At 52.2% G+C, this 21,406-nt stretch overlaps 12 protein-coding genes across 12 annotated transcripts, besides 1 other annotated feature; 5 read left to right on the top strand and 7 right to left on the bottom strand.

Annotated features, from left to right (window-relative positions):
• Positions 1-239: 239 nt before the first annotated feature.
• On the bottom strand, positions 240-1,904 carry EKO05_0007293 (uncharacterized protein; the record flags this gene model as incomplete). Its single annotated transcript, XM_038947225.1, has 1 exon — positions 240-1,904. The coding sequence occupies one exon, from the start codon at positions 1,902-1,904 to the stop codon at positions 240-242; it is 1,665 nt and encodes a 554-aa protein (XP_038794091.1).
• A 381-nt stretch (positions 1,905-2,285) lies between these two features.
• EKO05_0007292 (uncharacterized protein) lies at positions 2,286-3,576 on the top strand (the record flags this gene model as incomplete). Its single annotated transcript, XM_038943387.1, has 2 exons — positions 2,286-3,172; positions 3,222-3,576. The coding sequence occupies 2 exons, from the start codon at positions 2,286-2,288 to the stop codon at positions 3,574-3,576; spliced, it is 1,242 nt and encodes a 413-aa protein (XP_038794092.1).
• Positions 3,577-4,503: 927 nt separating this feature from the next.
• On the top strand, positions 4,504-5,792 carry EKO05_0007291 (uncharacterized protein; the record flags this gene model as incomplete). Its single annotated transcript, XM_038943418.1, has 5 exons — positions 4,504-4,653; positions 4,703-4,846; positions 4,896-4,949; positions 4,999-5,296; positions 5,350-5,792. 5 exons carry the CDS (start codon positions 4,504-4,506, stop codon positions 5,790-5,792), a joined length of 1,089 nt encoding a protein of 362 aa, XP_038794093.1.
• A 617-nt stretch (positions 5,793-6,409) lies between these two features.
• On the top strand, positions 6,410-7,853 carry EKO05_0007290 (uncharacterized protein; the record flags this gene model as incomplete). Its single annotated transcript, XM_038943438.2, has 2 exons — positions 6,410-6,473; positions 6,523-7,853. The coding sequence occupies 2 exons, from the start codon at positions 6,410-6,412 to the stop codon at positions 7,851-7,853; spliced, it is 1,395 nt and encodes a 464-aa protein (XP_038794094.2).
• A 124-nt stretch (positions 7,854-7,977) lies between these two features.
• On the bottom strand, positions 7,978-9,003 carry EKO05_0007289 (uncharacterized protein; the record flags this gene model as incomplete). The annotated part of the gene is made up of 2 exons (XM_038943350.1): positions 7,978-8,620; positions 8,699-9,003. 2 exons carry the CDS (start codon positions 9,001-9,003, stop codon positions 7,978-7,980), a joined length of 948 nt encoding a protein of 315 aa, XP_038794095.1.
• Positions 9,004-9,681: 678 nt separating this feature from the next.
• Positions 9,682-10,413, top strand: EKO05_0007288 (uncharacterized protein; the record flags this gene model as incomplete). The annotated part of the gene is made up of 1 exon (XM_038947226.1): positions 9,682-10,413. The coding sequence occupies one exon, from the start codon at positions 9,682-9,684 to the stop codon at positions 10,411-10,413; it is 732 nt and encodes a 243-aa protein (XP_038794096.1).
• An 87-nt stretch (positions 10,414-10,500) lies between these two features.
• On the bottom strand, positions 10,501-12,205 carry EKO05_0007287 (uncharacterized protein; the record flags this gene model as incomplete). Its single annotated transcript, XM_038943410.1, has 3 exons — positions 10,501-11,394; positions 11,446-12,075; positions 12,122-12,205. The coding sequence occupies 3 exons, from the start codon at positions 12,203-12,205 to the stop codon at positions 10,501-10,503; spliced, it is 1,608 nt and encodes a 535-aa protein (XP_038794097.1).
• Positions 12,206-12,931: 726 nt separating this feature from the next.
• EKO05_0007286 (uncharacterized protein) lies at positions 12,932-13,249 on the bottom strand (the record flags this gene model as incomplete). Its single annotated transcript, XM_038947227.1, has 1 exon — positions 12,932-13,249. The coding sequence occupies one exon, from the start codon at positions 13,247-13,249 to the stop codon at positions 12,932-12,934; it is 318 nt and encodes a 105-aa protein (XP_038794098.1).
• Positions 13,250-14,044: 795 nt separating this feature from the next.
• On the bottom strand, positions 14,045-14,311 carry EKO05_0007285 (uncharacterized protein; the record flags this gene model as incomplete). Its single annotated transcript, XM_038943391.1, has 2 exons — positions 14,045-14,126; positions 14,172-14,311. 2 exons carry the CDS (start codon positions 14,309-14,311, stop codon positions 14,045-14,047), a joined length of 222 nt encoding a protein of 73 aa, XP_038794099.1.
• A 453-nt stretch (positions 14,312-14,764) lies between these two features.
• Positions 14,765-14,794: a tandem repeat.
• Positions 14,795-14,812: 18 nt separating this feature from the next.
• Positions 14,813-16,178, top strand: EKO05_0007284 (uncharacterized protein; the record flags this gene model as incomplete). Its single annotated transcript, XM_038943255.1, has 2 exons — positions 14,813-15,076; positions 15,135-16,178. 2 exons carry the CDS (start codon positions 14,813-14,815, stop codon positions 16,176-16,178), a joined length of 1,308 nt encoding a protein of 435 aa, XP_038794100.1.
• A 621-nt stretch (positions 16,179-16,799) lies between these two features.
• EKO05_0007283 (Cellulase) lies at positions 16,800-17,861 on the bottom strand (the record flags this gene model as incomplete). The annotated part of the gene is made up of 2 exons (XM_038943437.1): positions 16,800-17,572; positions 17,624-17,861. The coding sequence occupies 2 exons, from the start codon at positions 17,859-17,861 to the stop codon at positions 16,800-16,802; spliced, it is 1,011 nt and encodes a 336-aa protein (XP_038794101.1).
• Positions 17,862-19,236: 1,375 nt separating this feature from the next.
• EKO05_0007282 (uncharacterized protein) lies at positions 19,237-21,399 on the bottom strand (the record flags this gene model as incomplete). Its single annotated transcript, XM_038943360.1, has 5 exons — positions 19,237-19,305; positions 19,383-20,445; positions 20,494-20,864; positions 20,919-21,121; positions 21,174-21,399. 5 exons carry the CDS (start codon positions 21,397-21,399, stop codon positions 19,237-19,239), a joined length of 1,932 nt encoding a protein of 643 aa, XP_038794102.1.
• Between the last annotated feature and the right edge of the window lie 7 nt (positions 21,400-21,406).

The raw sequence follows: 21,406 nt of genomic DNA, 5'->3' as shown, positions 1-21,406 counted from the left end.
GATTGCGGAAACTGCACGGAGATGTCAATGCTGATTCGATGTCAGTCCGACTGCTCTGAGTGTACGAAGGAGCAACTATTAGATATAAGCGCTCACTAATCCAGATTGGGTTAGTGGACTTGATCAACACCAATCACGCTATCGCATAAGAATGTTGAAAGAGCTCTCATTCCTTTCAGTCCAACGCGCTGTACACGTTGGAAAAGCCATAAATTGTGACTTAAGTATATGTTGATATGTTATCCTAAGACAAAGAGTTCGCTTTGCTCCATTTGCGCCCTGAAGTCGACACGTTTGCCATGACGCCGTTGCATGTCAATCACGGTGACTAGAAAGCGATGTGCACGCTCGTAGTTTTTTCCATATAGCCTAAAGACCTCGAAGCGCTCCAATACGAACTTCTGGTGCAGCAAGTCCTGAGTTTCCAGAGCTGCCATGAACAGAGGCCAAGCAAGCCTCAAGTTGGGTTTGTCGCCGCCATGTGTATGGTCCTGGAAACAAAGATTCATAATCTCTTGCAGAGCATAGCGTTGCTTTTCGTCCATAGATTTGCCGGAGGCTACCAAGCGCTTGAAGTCCAAGATGATAGCGTAGTACATGGGCACTATGGCACGCATATTTGCTACTAGTCTGTGACTGTTATCGGTCGCTGGAGATAACTCATGGGCCACTTCCATTAGTTCTCTGAAAACATCGCCTACGTCATCAATTGAGTACTCGACCTCGTACGCTTGCTCCGCTGCAGACTCAGGATCATTGCGATATAGGGTTGCGAGCTGTGCAGTCAGGAATCGCAGATACGCACAATGGCCGAGCAGAGCATAGACATTGCGGTTTTCGACATCATCAACAAGCTCAGCTTGAGGATATGCGTCGCCCCAGGCTAGGCGATATAGAGAGTTGGAATAGTGGTAGAGGCGAGCCACTGCCTTGATGGGATCTTTGGATCGCATATGAGAGTCTGTAGGATTCGAGAGCAGCATGTTGATGATAGCCTCATTAACATGTCCGCCGACGCCAGAAGTCGCTGCTGCCGAATCAAGCAAAACTATCCAGATCAAGACGCGTGCTGAGTAGATGGATATCTTAGCATCGTTTGTTGAGTCTTCCGTGTGCACAGATACTGTGCTCTGTTCCTGGATCCCGAATTTGTGTGATGGCAACTGGAGTAGATGACCACTTTGCGACTGCAGAAGTGAGGAAACCCCCTGAAGATGGCTCAAATAAGCTCTGCACCTCTCATCACCAAACTGTTGTTCGTACAATAGCATCAACCATAAGGTAGTAAGGATTGCATCAAGATCTTTCGTCAGCTTGCTCGATGGCGCAATTGCATCTGCCATAAGTCTGAGAGCCAAAGCATAATGATGAGACGAAACATTTTGGGCGTTTGCCGAAGACTGATGCCGTCGAAAATCCATCTCTTGATGCCCTATCGCCACAACCATATGCATGACCATTGGTTCATTCCGTGCGATGTTGAACATGAGAGATATCAATGAGTATTCTGGGTTCTTGGTGTGGTGTATTTTGGCAAACTCGGTTCGAAAGTAGCGTATAGCTTCGTGGTCTTCAGCACATAGCTCCAGAGTACATCTGCCCGTATCTGTTCCAGATTGATCGGAGCATGGGCTTGCGCTCAAAACTTCCGGCACAAGAGGAGAGGCTGCGTCGCTGAGCGATGACAAAGTACTTGGTGCGGAACTCGTGCTTCGATTGGCTTTGCGGCGCTCAGAGAGGGTTGGTCGCGAAGAAAAATCGCACGGGATCTTCAAACGCTCGCATCGCCCGCAAACCGGACGTTGTTGGTCGCAGCGTTTCTTCACTGCTGGGCTGCGGCATGTCCAGCATCCTGCCCTACTGCGGCGCCTCGGTTCAGGAAACTGTTCCACTTCTGTGGCCATTTGTGCGGGGGCACACAGAGCTAGGTGTTGGGAGAGACATTTGCGGGGGGACAAGCTCTACTTCCGTTCCAGTGTGGTAGAGCAAGAAGTGCTGCGCGCCAGGTGGGGAAGCGGCGACCCGCTAAGATAGCGCTTCTGTACGAAATAAGCGCTTCCGTACAAAATAAGCGCTCCCTTATCTGCGCAGCCGCAGCAAGTGCTGGAAGTCGATCTCGAAGGCCACAAAAGATCCCTCTTGCATTAATCATAAGCTGTCTGTTTCCTCATCATCTGTTAACACTCAGGTCTCAAAGCTCTTTTTTTTTTCCAGATCACGGTCCTCGTCTCGAAACTATTGTCAAATAGAAACCTATCTCCAACATCAGCGAATACAAAGCTCCCATGGGTTCGCAGAATACTTGCAAAGATGCCTTAGAGAAATCACGCGTGATAGTGGCGTCCACTATTGATGCCGCTGATACTGGGCTTCACAAGGTCAACAAAGCTCTCCACACAAACCCGGAATTGGCGTATCAAGAGCATTTTGCTCACCAGACCATTACATCATATCTTTCATCACTCGGCTTTGATGTCAAGAAGCACACCTACGGTCTCGATACCAGCTTTGAAGCAGAGTATGGATCAGGTGGCCGACTTGTCATCATCTGTGCGGAGTATGATGCACTACCAGAAATCGGTCATTCTTGCGGTCACAACCTGATAGCTACTTCCTCCATTGCCACATTCATTGCTGTGGCTGAAGCAATGAAGCAACACAACTTCGAAGGCCGAGTGCGAATCCTTGGTACCCCTGCTGAAGAGGGCGGAGGTGGCAAAGCTAAGCTCATCGATGCTGGTGCATTTCCCAAAGACACATCCGCTGCTATAATGGCACACCCCGTCTCCGCACACCAGATCTTCTACAAGCCAGGCTACTATCAAGGTCTTGCTGGACTTAAGTTGATTGCGAGCCACAAATTCAAGACTGAATTTAAGGGCAAGCCAGCGCATGCAGCAGGCGAGCCATGGAACGGGGTCAATGCCTTGGATGCCGCCGTTTCTGCGTATGCCAACGTTAGTCTCTTGAGACAACAGATGGAGCCGGATGAGCGAGTGCACGGGGTTATTGAGGTTGGAGGTACTGTACCAAACGTCATCACTGACTACACACGCATGAACTGGAATGTCCGTAGCCCTACGATAGAGAGAGCGGACAAGCTGCTTAGCCGTGTGAAAAATTGTCTTGAAGCAGCAGCGCTAGCTTCAGGATGCAAACTGAATTACATCACGTAGGTCACATGGCATCCAAAGTGACATGTTAACACTGACGGATGGCAGCTCGCCAACGTACCTCAACCTTCGAGCAAACAAAACTTTATGCGAACTCTACGCCCACGACATGGACACGTTCGGCACAAAGATACAGGTTGATCAAGAGAAGATGATGAACGCATCAACGGATATGGGTAATGTCTCACACATCATACCTAGCTTTCATGGTGCGTTCGCGATCCCAGCCGATAAGGACGTATCGGCCCATAACCCAGCGTTTGCGGCGTGCGCAGGTACGGATGAAGGTCATAAGGCGGCTTTGACCTGTGCCAAAGGTATGGCGATGTTGGCTTTGAGGGTATTATTAGACGATGATGTTGCGAAAAGGGCGAAAGACGACTTCGAACAGGACAATGAATAATTGGCAAGCCCTTGCAGAGCCTGCAGTTATGTGTTTATCAAAAAAATCCATGAGACCGCTGGCTGGATGATTCCTTGGATGTTGATGACGTCATGAGAACAAAATGCCACACAAGCCGTGCCCTCCCAGTCACCAACTCACCATGCAGCCATCGCGCAGTATCAAAAAGCAGTCTCGATGTACAAAACCACAGCGGTCAGTCAGTCACTAGAACAGCCCAGTTTGATCTTGGACGAGGCGAGCGGAAAATGCTGCTTTCTCGAAACACACCCAGCCCGGGCCTGACCACCGCGTAGAGGGAGCTCTGGGCAAACTGGCAAATGTGAGTAAGATGTAAACACCGTCAACGGCCCGCAAGATGTCTACTCGATCCGTGCCCAAGTCTGCGGAAGTCGTTGGCCCAGAAGCACTACGCCTTCCCACAACCCAACACGTCGATTCGCAATCTGGGCAGGCCGAATCCCTCCATGCATGAGCGGAGGGAAAGATGACTCCTATTCAGCCGCGCAATCTTCAAGTAGTCGGTTACCAAAAGACCAGTCGATGACTGGTCAACGAGTCCAAAGGATTACCAGCAGGCAGACCTGTGTAACATATTCACCACCGACATCCCAGCTCGCGCACATCCACAGCAGGAGCGTCCGGCTCGCCCCGCGTATCCCACATCATTCAAACGCCAACTCACGCGCACACATCTCGATCCGGTGGGCTTGACTGTCGAGGCAGCAAATCAAAGCCATGGGCTCCACACCTGCGGCCAATCAACGTTCGCTACGTTTGAGAATCCTGGCACTGCTGGGTCACCGCACTTTTACATGCATGCAAAGCCACCTAGGCTTGGGAGCCCAAAGCTGCTGATCTTCAACCCTTAAAAGCTGCGTGACCCCAGATTCTGACTCCAAGTACCGATATCGAGGCTCTGTCCACATGGCTGATGTTCCGCCTCCAGCTCCGGCCCCGCCGGTTTCAGCGTTAGCTTTGGTCCCGCCTCCAACACCTCCACCAGGCCCTCTAACATATCGCGAGCGGCTGGCACAGTTTCGGATCCTGGAAGAGAAGAGAATCGAGTTAATCGAGGTATATGGGTTGTAGCTCATACACTAGAGCGACGACTAAGGTGTTGTAGGAACTGCTTGACAAGCTTGAGAAGACCGAAGCCCGACTTGCGCAGACTGAGCTGGACCTCAACTCAGAACAGAACGTCCGTCGAACACTGCAGTCTGAGGTTCATGAGGCGAAGACAAGAGAAGATGCGCTTGCACAGAAACAGGTCAGACTAGTCGCAACAACAACTTTCTACAGCTACTTACCAACCGCAGGCTAAACGTCCTTTCGTCCTGGTTCTCATCGACGTAGACGCAGAAGGCTTCCTTGTGAGTCTTATCGATATTGGAGAACACGTGTGAAACTAACTGTTCTCAGTTCCAGGACAAATACATCACGAGAAAGGCTCAAAGTGGTGAGGCCTTAGCTGATGAGCTACTCATCCGAACACGAGAGTACTTGAGACCACAATTCGAAGATGCAGACAGTTTGGACATTATCGTACGGGTGTATGCCAATCTTGAAGGGTTGGCCAAGTTCCTGGTACGCCAAGACAAAATTAGCAACCTTGGCTCACTGCGTGCTATGTCGACAGCATTCAGTGGACGTATAGCAAGCTTTGATTTTGTAGACGTTGGGGTTGGAAAGGAAGGAAGCTCCGGACGAAAGATACGAGGTAAGCTAACTATATTGCTTTGTTACAAGCGTGGAGCACTTACACATCCTTAGAAAACCTCTCATTTTTCACCGCGAACTCCCATCTGCGGCACGTCATTGTTGGCTGCTCGCCTGTCGATCTCCCAGCTGCTCTTCTGTCAAGTCTTCCCCTTGACAAGGTCACGCTGATTGAGTCTATACCGCTACCTCCGTCACTCACCACACTCCCCCTGAAGGTCACGAAATACAACACCTTGTTCCCTCCTCCTCCATCACCCAAATCGCCGCGACCAACAGGACGTAATGGGCCGCAACTCCAGCTTATGCAGCAAGAAGACGAGAGTGGAGGTCAGACTTGGCTTGTAATTCAACCTGAGAGAAGCGATAGCCGAGGCCATGGTAAATCTGGCCGGAGGGGAAAGAGTGAAGACGAAGCATCGAACATTAGCATCTCGATTGGTCCAGACAATAGCCTGAGCGTCGACAGCGGCCACAGAAGGCGAATCATGAGATGAAAAAGCTATGACCATGGCTGTCATTCTTTCCAGTCCACCGACATTGAAGTGGCCTCAGTCGGCACTTGGTGTGAACTAAAGTGGACGGCATAATAGCATAGCGTAGCGCAGCATTGGCATTTTATGACTCGAAAGACCGAGAGTATTATTTTAGGGCAACACACGAGTCTCTCAAAACGCGAATTCCTCGTACCATTAATCTGACAGAGTTTCATTGCCGCTTGAGCCAGAACCATGAGATCCGGATATGAAGTCGATAAATGAACGCGCCAGCTTGTCTTGGAACTGATGTTCATCCGTAAGCACATCGTGGCGCTAGTACCTCCTTGGTACACGCACATCAATCCTCACACGGAGCACGTCATTCGCTAGCCAATCGAATGTGACAGGTTTATCCGACATCGCCCACCTTTCGACGTGCATACAATATCAAGCATCAATTGCGCCAGGATTCACCCGAGATAAATAGTTCGCAGACCCCGAGATGCTGATTTCCACTGTTGTGTACCGTATGCACGGTTTCCGCGAGTAGGTTCCACCAACTAGTGTGTACGACTGCGACTTCGTAGAACTGTCGAACACAAATGTCCTTTTCCTTCGTCAATCAGCCATCCGTCATGGTCGACCAAGACATTCATGGCGTTCACGACGCTTCATCTCCCGAAAGCAGTACAGAGCCCAGTACATCCACCCCGACTATTCCTCTTCCACTGCTAATCACCTCCGAAAGTTAAATGGTACCGCACGCCCTTCTACAATGCCACTATACTTGGCTTCTGTAGCCTCGCAGCTCCTGGACTTTGGGGCGCCATGAACTCTCTCGGCGCTGGAGGAGCTCAAGAACCTTATCTAGTTAACACGGCCAACGCACTCACTTTCTGCCTCATGATCATATCCTGCTGGCTGACCAGTTCCCTCGTCAAGTACATCGGCATCAAAGGGGCGCTTGTTGCTGGAACCATCGGCTTCGCACCATACAGCGCAGGCTTGTACCTCAACAATCGATTCGGCGTGGAGTGGCTTGTCCTTCTCGGTGCGGCACTGTGCGGTATATCGGCCGGTATCTTCTGGGCCTCAGAAGCAGCCATTGCAATCGCGTACCCGGAGCCGAAAAATAGAGGGAAGATGATTGCGTATTGGATTACTTGGACATGCGTGGGACGCATTCTTGGGGGCGCAATCAACCTTGGCCTCAACCACGAGCAGAATACCGCTGGGAAAGTCGGGTATACCGTGTACCTGATCTTCATTGCGCTGCAATGCCTTGGTCCATTCGTCGCACTGCTGTTGAATCGACCGGATAGAGTGCAGCGTTCGGATAGGCAGCCAGTAAAGCTGGAGATCTACGATAACCCATGGCAAGAAATTAGAGCGACCACGAAAACCTTCCTGAACAAGGAGTTCCTCTTGCTCATTTTTTGGATCGGACAGGCCGTCTATAGTGAGGCCGTGTACTACACCTACATCGCGCTCTGGTTTAGTGTCCGCGCACGTTCTCTGGGCTCCTTCCTATCCGGTGTCATTGCGATTGTAGTGACGAACTTGTTGGGCGCATGGCTGGATCAGCACAGCATCGCGCTAAAGAAACGAGCGCGCTGGGCGTTTGGAGTCATCATGGTCACACAGGGTGCGTGGTGGATCTGGCTCACCATCAACGTCACACAGTACTCTCGATCCGGACCGCTATACGACTGGGCAGACGAAGGCTTTGGTCGTGCGTTCGCGCCTTTCATTTTCCTCGTTGCGGGCTTCCAGCTAAATTACAACTTTGCGTTCTTCTTGATTGGTCATATTTCCAAGAGTCCGCAGGAGACGATTCGCCTGGCTGCGCTGCTACGTGGTACAGAGTCAGCATGGCAGGCGCTTAGTTACGGGTTGAATGCTATACCAGTCTTCGCTTCGGTGGGAGGAACATACTTCAACTTTGGAATTTGGGCGGTAGCGCTGCTTCCTGCGTGGTTGGTAGTCAAGACTATCGGTGTGAGGAAGTACAACAATGAAGCTGGCTTTGAGAGTGTAGAAAGAAGCGAGGAAACGATTAGAGAGAAAGGCACGGAGTGAGTACCGTTCGTAGAGTTCTTACATTGCGGTTTGCACTGGAGCCTGTGAGCACTGCTCTCTATATGGGACGCGCAAAGTACAAGATATTTTACAACCCCTATTAGATCAAAACAGCGTTACAATTTCACGCTCCAACATTCTCAGCGGATGACTTTTCAACAAAGCCGCTCTCCTGTAGTTGCGCAAGTACACCCTGGTCCACATTTCCAATCTGCTTGGCTCTCGAAGAGTTCACTGTGCATCGTTGCAGATATACTCTCTTTCCCTCGATCTCGGTGTCGTTGAGCGCTTCGGCTGCCTGTTCTGCACCCTCCTTCGATGCGAAATCAATGTGTGCCAGGAAAGGGTACTCCTTCTTCTGATGCCTCCAAATTGGGTTCAAAGCCCCGATAACCTCCACTCCAAACGGTCCAAAGTACTTCTCGACGATCTCCCGTCTTGTAGTGTTGGCCGACTTGCTACTGCCCTGTTGGTTTATCCAGCCAGGATTCTCGACCTGGAGTGCATAGCGACGGCCCTGGAGTAAAGGCTGGATAGCTTGTGATGGAGTTTGCTCATCGTGGAAAAAGAAACGGTTGTCTTTTTTGAATCCTTGATCCCAATAGAAATCTTCCTTGATCGGGCGGACAACCAGTGAAGTGCCGTGCAATTGCTGCCCGTTCAGGGCCTCCGTGGCCTTTTGAACTTGCTCTTTGCTACCCAGCTCAATGAAGCAGGAGCTATCGCTGAAGAACGTAAAGCGATCGACTCGAAACTGGATCCTCTTGCTGTGGATCTGTTAGTGGGCACGTGACTTGGGATCCAGTATCTTGAGCTGAATGTTGGCAGGAACATTCCCAACTTACACATCAACTCCGGCGCTGCGAAGGAGCTGTTCGATATCAGCCTTCACTACTCGCTTGGGAAGCTTGGTGATGGCAATTGATCGTGCATTGTTCCCTGATGATACGTTCCGGGTGGCTGTGAGTGGGACTTCCGGTCCTGTGGCCGGTGTCTGAACAGTCTCTTGCTGAAATTGTACGCTCGATGAGAGCTGTCGTCGCGGAAGCGTTGTGCTGACTGCACGAAGTATCGAGCTGGTGGCGCGTGATGTTGTGAAGCCCCTGGACAGAACGAAGCGACCCTGTGCGATAACCTTTGGTGCAGACATGGCCGTTACAAGACTATCGATCAGTCAAAAAGACGACGGAGGTTGAATCCTGGTGATTATCCTGATGATTAGAGACGTGTTGTTGATATTGTTAATACATGCGCATACCTGAGTAGGGGAAAAAGTCCACTGCCAAGCCTTTATCGATAAGACACGCGCACTGACGCGCAGAGCCTCAATCTTAACCCTTGCGCAACTCTTATTATTTAGGTTTCGATTTCATCATTTTCTCACTATTTCGCAATATTGGCATCTCTTAGCAGTGTTTCTGTCAACATGGCTGGCCCGTTGCGTTTCTTCGTGCGAAGTGCAATCACCGGTTACAGGTGGAGCACACGCACATCAGCCGCAACCTTGAGATCTTGCGTGTCGCTCAACATCAGTCGCGCAACTCAAAGGCGCTGTCTGCATGATACTATATCCCGAGCCGTGGCATCTTCTGCACCTGCTTCCGTATCACAAACACCGGCGTCACCTCAGGATGATCCCAATTGGCGTCACCCCCTCCATGGATTTGCCGTTGCAGACTATCCACGTCTGCTTCAAATCGCCATACCTCACCAAACCACCGAGGCAGACATGAGGGTCTTGCTTGCCAGAGCAGGTCTTCCAGAGTGAGCCAATGAGTCAAAAGTCAACCGATCAAACCTTTAATCAGTCTGCAGCGCCCAACTCACGATGTTCTACCAGTTCACAACAGGCTGCAGCGTATCGTTTTGCATGATGAAATTATCGGACGAGAAGCAAGCGACTGCTGCCATACAAACGCTCTCGCGTTTCACTCTCTTTGGGCTTGGTCTCAACCCAGAAAAATACGATCCTGAGAAGTTTCCCGCTTGGCGCCAACCCAGTCTTTATGCCGGCTGGAAACCATCACCGTCAAGTGATCTCAAGTCTCGAGTGTTTCGACCGCCCATGACGGCCTCTCCCGAAATCCTAGCCTCTTTGATAGCGGAGAAGTGGGTGCAGTTTCAAGACCTACCTCCTGTAGATCCAGCAAAAAAGGGATCATATTTCGATATTCTACACGCGTTCTACAAGAAGTTCCACCAATACGACGTTGTAGGCATCACAACGGTACGAAAACACGAGAACCCGCCCAATGGCTGGTGCTGTAAGATCCAGTTCGGATCGCCAGAGGAGGCGAAAGCTGCACTCAACTCTCACGTTGAAGCTGGTGTGTTCCTGGGCCGTCCAGCGAAAGCAAAGATTCACAGAGGTGGACCCAATGTCCACAGAGAACTCTGGGCCTATCGGCAGTCCCTTCCCAAGGACACTCCGCTGAAGGACGTCGGTGCTCTGCTGGAACAGAAGTACAGAGAGGTTATTATCGAGGGCAGACCGAGTCGCCAAAGAAGTAAATACCCGACGCCAGAATCAGCTGTCGCACTCAAGCTCGCGCTTGGATGATGTGCAACGCCACTTTTCATGCCGAAAACCATGTATTGGCGAGTTCATTTCGGATTCTTTGTAATATCATCTACTTCTTCAGAGCATTCAAAGCCTCGCCCGGAATTGCAACATGGGTCCATCTTTCTTACTGGCGAATACGTCCTGAATCTGATACTCAGTCGGTCTTGTTCTCCCAACCTCCAGGTCTTTATTGCCAGCACCCAGCGTCGTTCCTGGAGCGAGCCTCAAGTCGTACAGATACAACACCCGCGCAATGGTAACGGTCAACTCGACGTATGCTAAACCCTTACCGATGCATCCTCGTGGGCCGATGCTGAAGGGGTTGAATGCTGACTGTGCATCGGGCAGTCTGTTGTGCATGGGGTTAGCCGTTGGGTCCGCGAGCCAGCGCTCAGGAATATAGTCGAACGGCTGGGGGTAGTAATTGGGGTTGTGGTGGATGGCGTAGATTGGCACGCCGACATCGACACCAGCTGGAATGTGCTTGCCGTCGATCTCCAGGCCACCCGGAAGGACTTGACGTGGAAGAGCACCGGCAACCGGAGGCGTCATGCGCATCGTCTCGTCGATGCAGGCCTTCAAGTACGAGCAGCTACTCAGCTTTGGGCTGGTGACGATCTCCTCGACGTCTGAAAACGTGTCACGAATCTCCTTGCACAGCTTTGCCAACACGTTGGGGTTTTGTGCAAGGTAGAAGAACGTTCCAGACATGGCGGTCGAGGTGGTGTCTGAGCCGGCGATGATCAACAGGTTCGACTCGCCCCACAACTCGTTCATGTTGAAGCCCTCTCCAGTCTCTGCATCCTTGGCGTTCAGCAGATAGTAGAAGAAGTCTTTGCGATCAGCTTCGAGGCCGAGTTTGGTACGCTCCATGGCATGTGCCTTGCTGTACTGCATGTACTGTGCACGCTGGCCGGCGATCTTGCGGAAGAAGAGCTTGTCGAGATGCCAGTTGTGGATGGTAAGATGTGTGCCGCACTACACCAGTCAGTCCATCATGCATCTCTTTTCGTACATGAGGGTACTCACGATCAAATGCCTGTGCGCCGCATTGCCGACCAATTGCGTGGCGAACCTGTTTACAGGACTCTCCAACATACCAAATGCCTTGCCGAATACCAGATCCCCCATAATGTCGAACACCAACCACTCACACCAATGCGCCGCGTTCCATGCACCGTTCCACCCCTGCCCGTTTACAAACTTTTCATCGTCTGCGCCACCGCCAGCCCTGCGGCCGAGTAGGTCGCACCCAACGCGCACGTTGGCGATGATGTACTTCTCCAGATTGCGGATCGCAGCATCGCTAAACGCACTGCTCATAACGCGCCTCTTGCGCGCATGCTGCTTCTTGTCGATGGCCGAGTGCACGCTGACAGCAGCTTTTGTGCTGGGGAACGCCTCGTAGAAGGAAGCCTTTCGCACATTGGACCGGAAGCCGTAGATGGTCTTCAGACCCGTGGCTGTGTTGACCGACAGCAAGTTCGGCCCCAGACGCACGTACGGCCCATACTGGAGGTGTGCATTGTGGAAAGCGAGGTGTCGCGAGCCTTTGTAGGCGTAGTAGGTGAGGTAGATGTCTGTGATCTTGGCGAGGGGCGGGCCAGGGTATCTTGCAAGCGGGTGGAAGGTGAGGCGGTAGAAAACGACAGCAAGGATCTGGGGGTTATCAGCCAAGGCTCTGGTTGCTGGGTCGTGTACGTACGTAGAAAGTCAGAGTACCGGAGATGGTCGCGAGGATCAGCAGAGGCGAGGTCAACAGCGACCAAGCGAGGCTGAAGGGTCCCATGATAACAGCTCACGATCTGAAGCTTCGTAGGTATTGCTAGTTATCGAATGACGTTCATTGACACAGGAGCAGCAATTTAAACAAGCCAGTAAGCAGTAAACGCTGTATCCTTCTAGAAAAGCAAAGCAGCAGTAAACGCGTCTCCTTAAGTACCAAAACCAGTGTTTCCACCGCCATCCGCACCTCCCCCAGTATCCAGCACAAACACTCTCACAAATCTCACAGGAAACTGACAAATGGGACGCGTCTGGGTAAGAGGCCCCGTGCCCCAGTTTCGCAAAGTTAACGTCGTTCATGGCGGAAGGCGCAGGTACATATCGAGGCGCACGGCGGATAGTCGCGGGTGGCCGAGGCGCGGTGCAGAGGTAGAAGCGCAGAGGCGGGGCGGGGCGGATAGAACGGCGGAGGGGCCTAGCGCCGCGGATACTGAAGATGTTGGCGCTGCATTCTAACGTAAAGGTCAGGCTGGGGCCGGGTATCGTGCGCGTAAGGGAGGAGAGGAAAATACTTAGTCATGGCTCCGTGCTTGTCCGTCTTTTTGTTCGTCGCGTGCTGTATTCTTGAGCTGATGGGTACGGAGGGGGCGTATGCAGGAGAAGAGCAGGAAGTGATTTATTCAGAGTTTTTTCCTACACAGCACACCAGGTTGAGTGAGTGATGACAGCTACATAACTCTCACCCTCTGTTCATCTCATAAATTTAAGTCTGTACCTGGTCATTCCATCTTCAGGCGCCACCCTCCCTCTTCGCGTACTCGTCCTCCATCCTCTCCTCATACAGCCTATCGTTCTCCTTCTGCTGCTCATCCGTCACATCTTCGATTCTGCCCTGGTTACTGCCACTCGTCGAACCTTCCGCAATCCTCCTCCCGCTGTTGTCGATCTCGAACCGCTCCTCGCGCACCGCCTGTCCGGGCTGTTGGCTCGTCTGGTGCACGCGGGTGCCTGTGTTGTCGCTCTGTGTGGATTGTGTGTAGGATGTGGTTCGTCCGTTGATGGAGCTGCTGGTAGAAGAGAAGGTCTGAGACTGGAAAGAGGAAGGCATTTTGGCTAAGTTTGGTTTTGCAGCTGTGATTCTGCAGGTCTAAAAGGCTTTGGAGTTGTTCGTGGTTGAAGTTTGTGAAGTTGAGTTGCGTTGTGCATTGCATTGCGCAACTGCTGGCTAAAAGGCGGAGAGAAAGCGTGACGTCACAGGGTCCAGCTGTTACAGCGCATTCGGTGTAACAATGATTATGATTTGACGATTGAGCTTTCACACCACGCTGAAGAGCGCTTCATGCACAGCTGTGTCTCCGGGCAACGACAATCCACTGTACGCACTAACCGACCGTGAACCCCCCAACCGATCCAATCAGACGCTTGCTCCAGGTGCGCTGCATCGTCCTTGCTAATGCACTCCTGCACTGTTTCTCTGAGCTGTGGATAATTTTGAACTTTTCTTCATCGAAAGTATGGGCTGCGTTGAGGTTGAAGTGTTCGTCCTTTGCGTCGAGCTTAGTGTTTGACATATTTCTCCACGCTCCGGCTGTCGAGCTAGACTTGGGTGAGTTTGGTTATTGGTTTGAACTGAAAACAAAAGGATATGGATGTTTTGAAGCACACTGGATTTTATGTTCACAGCAGAATGGTACTGCATACAAATATTTAGGCCAGGCCAATAGAGCATCGCTGCGCCTCGTGAGCCACACGCCTACAGAACCCTTTCGGTACGCACGGCGAAGCAGCTTGGCTTTCGAACTACACGCAGTTGCTGTTCACGTTGAGAGCGATCCAACAATTTCGTGCATCAAGTAGCATTCACGCCAATGACTACAAACTATCGCTGATATTTGCCTTGCCATCATCCGCCGCCTGCTCCCCCGTAGCGATTGCTCTGCAAGGCGTGACTGACGTTGTTCAACAGCTTCTTGACAAACCCATTGCTTTAGCTTGTCAGCGAAGAATGCAAGCTAACGCGTTGAACGTACTTTTCTGGCTCGACCTTGACGTCTTTCTGGTTTCCCCTGTAAGCTCGCCGCGCATACGCTATCGTCTCTGCGACGGTGTCCTTTTCTGCCGCAATTTCTTGGGTAGTAGGGGCTTTGGTAGGATCTTGAGTCGAAGGCATGGTCGAGGTCAACGTCCAGTGCACTACTTGGTGTATTTGGGAATAGAGGCGTATGGTAAGAACTCATGGGGGGACACAGAAGATATACTTGCAGCTGCAGGAGACGTACTCGTGGAGAATGCGCCTTGTGTCGCTCACCGGCTGCCAGCCAAGCGAGGCGGAGTCAAAGAGGCGCTTCACGAGATCAGGGTCAGTCGTCCAAACACCCATGCTATCATCCACCGTTCACCACAACTACGACGTACGTGATAACAAAAGGGTTACACGTTTGCACATGAGAGAAGGGTGTTGAGAGCGCATGGGACTGCCTCAAGGCCCAGGCCGATCCCGGCCAGACTCAGCCGCGTGCGCTATCGATAGATTCAACGCCCCACCTTTGCACGCTAGACCCCTGAGGTTCCCGGCGAACCGCAGATCGCTCAGGCTGGCAGCTGTCAGCCGTCAGCCATCTCCCAGCACTCAGCACTCAGCACTCAACACTCAACCCTCACTCCGCCCAAGATGCGTGTTCATGGGCTGACTCTCATTTCGTTGCTCATTTCTTCGGCGGCCGCGCACGAGGACTCTGAATTACTAGACTGCAACACGGAAGACGCCGACGTGGAGAAATGTGCGCAGAAGATTGACACTGTTGTTGCGGTTACACCAGGCATTTCCTATTTCACCAAAATCGCATGCAAGGACTGTCCTTATGCAAAGTCGTTTGGTGGGGATCTCGACGACGGTCACTCAGAGGGCAAGATTGCACATGGCGACCAAGAGCTGGTAAGTGCATTCCTTGAATGATTGGTGGCGCCTACAGGAACCCCCCTGACCACTACAGTTCCTCAACGTCACCCTAGCAAATGACACGCGCTCCATTTTCCTCAATGGCAAGAAGATCTTCCCGACCCTCAACACCATCCCGAACCCTCCGCACATTGCCGTCGCCTCGCTCCACCCCGACTTCTCCTACAAGAACCTCACTACAGCAACCTCCTGCTCGAACCCAACATGCGAGGGCCGCCACATTAGTGACGACTGCACAGAGTGGTGCGAGAGCCTCCCTCTTGGCCGTGCATTCCTAGACTACTCGTACGCCGCACACGTCCAAAAGGAAGAGCCAGACGCCAAAATCCGCTTCTGGGAGATAGTCTTCGATCCCGTCGGCGGCCGCAGCCTTCCTCCCGCAGGCCACAGCGGCGTCTCCGTTCCCTGGGAGTTTGATGACCCGGAGCGCAAATCCCTGCTCATCGTTGTTGCCGGCCAACCCGTCAAGCCAGGCCACAAGGTGAAACCGCACAACTCCCAGGACGGCGGCCTATTTGGTTCTGTCGGCGGCGCGGACGAGGTCTACGAACTCGAAATTACAAAAGTGGAGCAGGTGGTGCGCCGCTTCAACTTCGCTGCCCCACGCCTCACCGTCTGGGGCAAGATCAGGCGCTTCTTTGGCGCCGACGTGTGGAAGGAGGAGGGCGAGCTTGTATATCTGAGCGACGAGTGGGGCGTCTGGGGCAAGAAGGGCACGTTGAGGAACCTAGTGGGCGACGTCTTCCACTCCAATTTTGTGGGCCTGTTTTTCATCATCATTGGCAGCGTGGTCGGTGGTTTCATTGCGCTGCGCATCATCCAGAGCCTGTACTTGCTCGTCAAGCAGCAGAGTGGCCTGGCGAGATGGGAGGGCATTGATGCCGTGTACAGTCAGCTTAACCAAAACAGAGGAGCCGAGGAGGACGAAGAGGGCATGTTTCGAGGGGACTACCGCGATAGTTATGAGGAAGGCGGCAGTCGCGCGTCCATGGGCTGGAACGAGGAGAGGATGAAGCCGCTGCCGACCAAGCCATTGCCTGAGAAGCCGTTGCCCCAGGAGCCGCTCATTGATACATAGGACATGATGTTCCTTGTGTTGGTGGAGGGTATTTCTTTCCTTGTGTTTAGCTATTCTAGATTTACATTGTCCTTATATGATCATGGGCCTTCACCGCCCGGCGAATGACGGCATCGGGCCAAACTCAGATAGCAGGCAGCTCCACCTGCCCAGGATACCGTGAGTTTTCATCATCGTTCTGTGTGGGGTTGTGTTTCTGCACATTGGAAAGACCGTCAAGCCGCGCATGTCGCCTGGTGGAGACACTGGACGGCGCTAGCGGAGTTAGCACAAAGCTGTCAGACGTGAGGGAGGGAAAATGACAATGAGTATACTTTCGACAAGATCACTAACGTAGGTGAGTGTTCATGGCGAGAGGTAGCAACTGCGAGCTTGCACAGCGACTACTTGCGCTGGCTTGTAGCTGCCGAACCCTTGGCGCTTCATGACCATCAGCATACTTGCGATATCAGAAGAAGATCGAAACGAAAAACGATGGGCCTGAAGGATCTCTATTCTGAGACTCAGATGGAAAATGCAAACCAGCAAGAAGATAACTATATACAAGGACTCATGCCGTGAGACTTCTACCAACACCTGGTTGCCAACTCTCAGCCTTGAGCAAAGTCAACCACTCATCACCTAAGACATGAAGTAGCTCTTGATCTTGGGAAGAATGTTGACCCACGCAATACCAGTCGTAGGCTCCATGCTGAAGATGTAATCAGCCCACCATGGACCGGCTGCCCACCACGCGGCTCCAACCCAGACATCAGAGTTCTTGCCAAGGTAGGCAAGACCGTCCTGAAGAGCCGCAATGCACTGAGCGTTGTTGCCACCCGCAAATTCTCCAATGAAACCCTGCTTTTTGTTGTCCTTGAGCCACTTGGTCGCAGCCTGAAGACGCTCCTTGAAGATCGTGGCTGAGACACAATTGGCAGACGTACCAGAGCCGTCGGTGTCAAGGTACTGGTGCATCTGATAGACGAGCTTGTTCTGTGGATCCTTGAGTTTAACGAGGGACGCGCCGTTACCAGACGAAATCCAGGTCCAGGCGCCAGTCCACGAGTTGCCCTCGGGGGTAATGTACTGCTTCGTGGCGCCAGCAGCGCGGATGCCGTCGATGGAGGCCTGGTTCAAATTGAAGACAAGTGTCTGATCCATGTCGTGGTACTCGTTGTTGGTGTCAAAGATGACCAGCGCATTGCTCTTGTACTGCGCGGCGACGTTCTTCCACCATGTCTTGAAACCAGCGGTGTCGGTGATGACGTTGCCGTTGAAGCGGCCGTAGTTGTGCGGCTGGATCATAACGTAGGCACCCTTGGAGGTGATGTAGTTGACCTGCTGAGTGAGGTTGCCAAGGTAGGCTTTATCGAAAGCACCGGTCAGAGTGTTGGGAGTGAGGCGCTCCATCACTGAAGCTTTTTAGTACTGTAGGTCATCGTTCAAAGGAGTGCATCACGTACAGAAGTTGAGACGGAACACGTTCAAGCCCTGGCTGATGAACTGGTCGATGGTCTTGGTATCGTACCAGGTGTAGTCCTTGTTGTAGACACCGGGGATGTTCTTCTCGCCGAACTCAGCACCCGACTCGTTGATACCGAACCATTTCAACTTTCGGTTTGCGCGTGTCTCCTTGTTGGATGGAGCAGCGAAGGCGGTGCTGACCAGAGCGGCCGCCGCAAGGATGTTGCTAAAAAGCATGCTGAATGTAAGATGAAACGAAGGAAGGTGATTGAGGAGTCTGAAGCTGCCCTGTCTTCCAAAGGCGTAGGCTGACTTCACTTTTATGAGGACCCAGTCCCTTTACCCACTGATAGATTGCAATGGAGTGTGACGGACCGCAGCCTCCGCCCTCGTGGAGGCAAAGGTCAGCAAAGCCATTTCACGATCAAGACAATTAACTGAAAGCGGCATTTGTAATCTGGATTCGGACTCTGGCGGCGGAGAGTAGATTGCCTAAGTGTATTAAGGCATGTTCAATGTGGGCCGATGCATGTGGGGAAGCAGTGAAGGCCAATGTGCTCAGTGCGGAAATAAGCCACAACCCTCCGTTTGAAACACAGCAAACGCCAACGGAGATGTCGGTGGTTGCTGTGAAACGTGGACACGCGTCATAGGGCTGACCAATGAACGATCGCGAGCAGAACGCTGCAGTCAAGGCGTCAAGCCCAGATCACCATTGCAGAGGGCATTGGCCCCAAGGTCGCAATCTGCAGCCGGTAAATTCTCCTAAAGCTTAATTAACCACAGAAGAAGCATCGTATACCATTGAATTTAACCTCGGACCCTTCGGCAACATGCTCTTGAGTTGAGCTCCGCGCTCAAGGAGGTCAAGCGCATGCCAACCAAAAACTAAGCTCCGTGGTTTACGAGGTTATTGAAAGCCATGTTGTTCGTTCCAAATCAGCAGCTGATAGGCACACAGTTGATCATTGGAATGATCCCATATGAGGTCACGTCATGCAATTCAATTTGAGGCGTGAGAGGATTCATTGAGAACATTCGTTCGTTGTATCCGGTGTCCGCGCATGAATATGCCGCTTCGCTGTCAATTCCCGATGAGAAACGAACAAACCTACAGGCGTTGATTGATCAACGTCTGACCCGCCGTCGCTCAATGCGCGAACATGCGTTTGTGAAGGAGGAATTGAGCCTGCCGCTCTGTATGCTTTTCTGCATCTGACGACTGCTCCTTACACCTGCGCGATGTAGTGTCTCCCACTGCGTCTGGTTGCGTACAGGGGTGTGGCTCAAAACAGACGACGGCATGGCTGAAGGCAACTGCCCTACTCGCAACGAGGAAACTTGATGGAAAGACGAGGAAGGTATTATTGCTTGTTGCTGCCAAGAAAATATAGGCTCATAGTACGTCGAAAAGCCATGGTCGATATGATCGTCGTAAGGAGGTCGGTGTGTATTTCTTCTTTCCATAAAGCCGCCCGAGCTCACATCAAGAGCTTGATAGCTTTGTGTGGAAACACGCCGAGACGGTTGATGATGGCCATGTAGCACAGCGGCGTTATCTCGCAAAGCGGGAGGCGAATCTACTGACGACAGCACGTTCAAACTGTGCACATCATGCCATTCGGTTGGCATCTGTGAAGTTGGGTGCCTCTGTGACTGATAGGCGCCGAAACGACTTGAACTGGTTTGGGTCTCAGTCATCCGAGGTTGTGATGGGGTAGGCGCATCGTAAAGATTGCTTCCAAAGAAGGGACTTACTACGTTTCCGATCTGACGAGCTGGTTGTTGGACCGGGTTGGAAGCTGGACTTGCAGCCCCTACAGACGGATCATACTGAGCTCGGCTGAAGTGGGCCTTGGGCTCTCGGTACAGGGCGCTACGTTGGTATCCAGCTAGCTTTGGTGGCCCGTTAGGTGACTGGTGGAGGAAAGCGTGACCCAGTCCCCAGCGCTGCTGTGTGTTGACTTCGGTGGGTCGGCGCTGGCCCTGAGGGTTCTGGAAAAAAGGTTTGACAATGCTACCAGCCTCGCATTGCCTCGTTGCGTTCCTACGGGGGTCTGTCAGTCCCAGTTCGAAGTCGCTGTCGTGTGACAAGCCGTCCATAAGCTGCAGGTACGACGGTTCCGTAGGTAATCGCGCTTGCTGGTCTTCGCTTTGGCCACGGTTCATTTTGACAGGCGAGGATGCACGGAAAGTAAAGTCCGAGGCATTTGTGTGCGCTCCTAGGTTGGTGAACAGGTGAGATGCTTGCGATGTTGGCTCCACTGGTAATGCTCCAGTCATGTAGGGCGGTTCACTGCGTATGTCATGATGTGTAGATGAACAGCTATCTCCAATGGGAAATTTCACTGCACTTCGCCAGTGTCCCTGGTCGTACATTCGTACATCGCCATTATTGGCCCGTTGCATTTTCGGTATAGACTGGCGGCTTGAGAATTTCTTACGTATGTTAGGGATCAGTCCTCGCACAGAGCGTATCCTGGACGGAATTTTTGATGGGGGCGGCATAGCATCCCGGCTGTTCGATGCGTCGACGTTCATATCGTACGGAAGAGGGGAGTCGACCCTTCGACGCTTTAACGGGCGATCGCTGGATGTGAAAGGGTGAGCAACAGCTTCATTGCCCGATGTGTGTGCAGATCGTCCAGCGGTGTGGCTAGAAGACGACTTCTGGAAGCACCCGTGGTCCTCGAGGTATATCTCAGCAATGCTTTCCATCTCGTTGAGATCATCAGAGGTTAGCTGTGAATAATTGGGAACAGGCTCGAGTGCCATTGCAAAACCCAGCGAGGAAAGCCGTTCCTTCATCTTCCTATTTTGCCTGCAAACATCAGTACTTCATAAGGACCGCAGCATTGACATCCCTTACTCTACCAGCTCGGGGACCAGCTTCAGATGTTGTAGTATGGCACCCTTGTTCTTACGAAACGTTTCCAGATCGCGCACATCTGCTTTGAGACGGCGGAAAGCCTTCAGGTCCGCGTTGAATTGATCAAACTCTTCTTCCAGATGTCGTAATTGTTGTACTTCTGCCCTGAGCGCCTCCGCATCTTCGACCTGCTGTGCCGAAGTTCGCAATTCCTCATTCTCGCGCTGGAGATCCGCAAACTTTGAGTGCTCATCCGTTACGCGACTCTGCATGGTGGCTAGCTCGTTTTTCGCGTCCGCCAACTCGTTTGAAAGTGGCTTCCGTGTTCGATAAGATACTTGGCAGTAGCGTATCAGCGCCAGATACTGGAACTACGTTTGTTTGGTCAGCACAAGCGCTTTAGAGCAAGCTGAAATGTTGCTCACGCGCAGAGCTTCCATCTCTTTGTTGTTTCCACCCAGATTGATCGGAGGCGCCTTGAACCAGATTGGGGGAATTGCGGAGTCATATTCGTCTTTGTGAAAGCCACGAATGGAATAAAGCTCACGCGCGGTACTCTCGCCCTGCTCTTTGACGCATACCGGACACGGTGCTTTGGGCTTCTGGCCGGCGGGGTGGAATGGAGGACCTGCAGTGGGACATCGTTAGCTTTGCGTCCGCTGCAAAGTGCAAAAACTTACCACCTCCCTCAATGTGCTCTCTGCAGAAGACATGGCAGCAGCTGCCAAGGTACAGTTCCGTTACGAGACGCTCTTTGGGGTTGATGCCGTCCGAAAGACCCTGGACTGTCTCATTGTGACCCTCATAGGCATCAGCAAAGGTAGCGCAACAAACGGAACAAGCGTAGATGAAGTTCAGTGGTGAGTCAACAAGCTCTTGCAGCACAGCTGATGTACCTGAAGTCATAGCAGCA

Source organism: Ascochyta rabiei, chromosome 12, assembly GCF_004011695.2.
Source record: "Ascochyta rabiei chromosome 12, complete sequence".
NCBI lineage: Eukaryota > Fungi > Ascomycota > Dothideomycetes > Pleosporales > Didymellaceae > Ascochyta > Ascochyta rabiei.
This window is presented reverse-complemented; position numbering and strand designations above follow the sequence as displayed.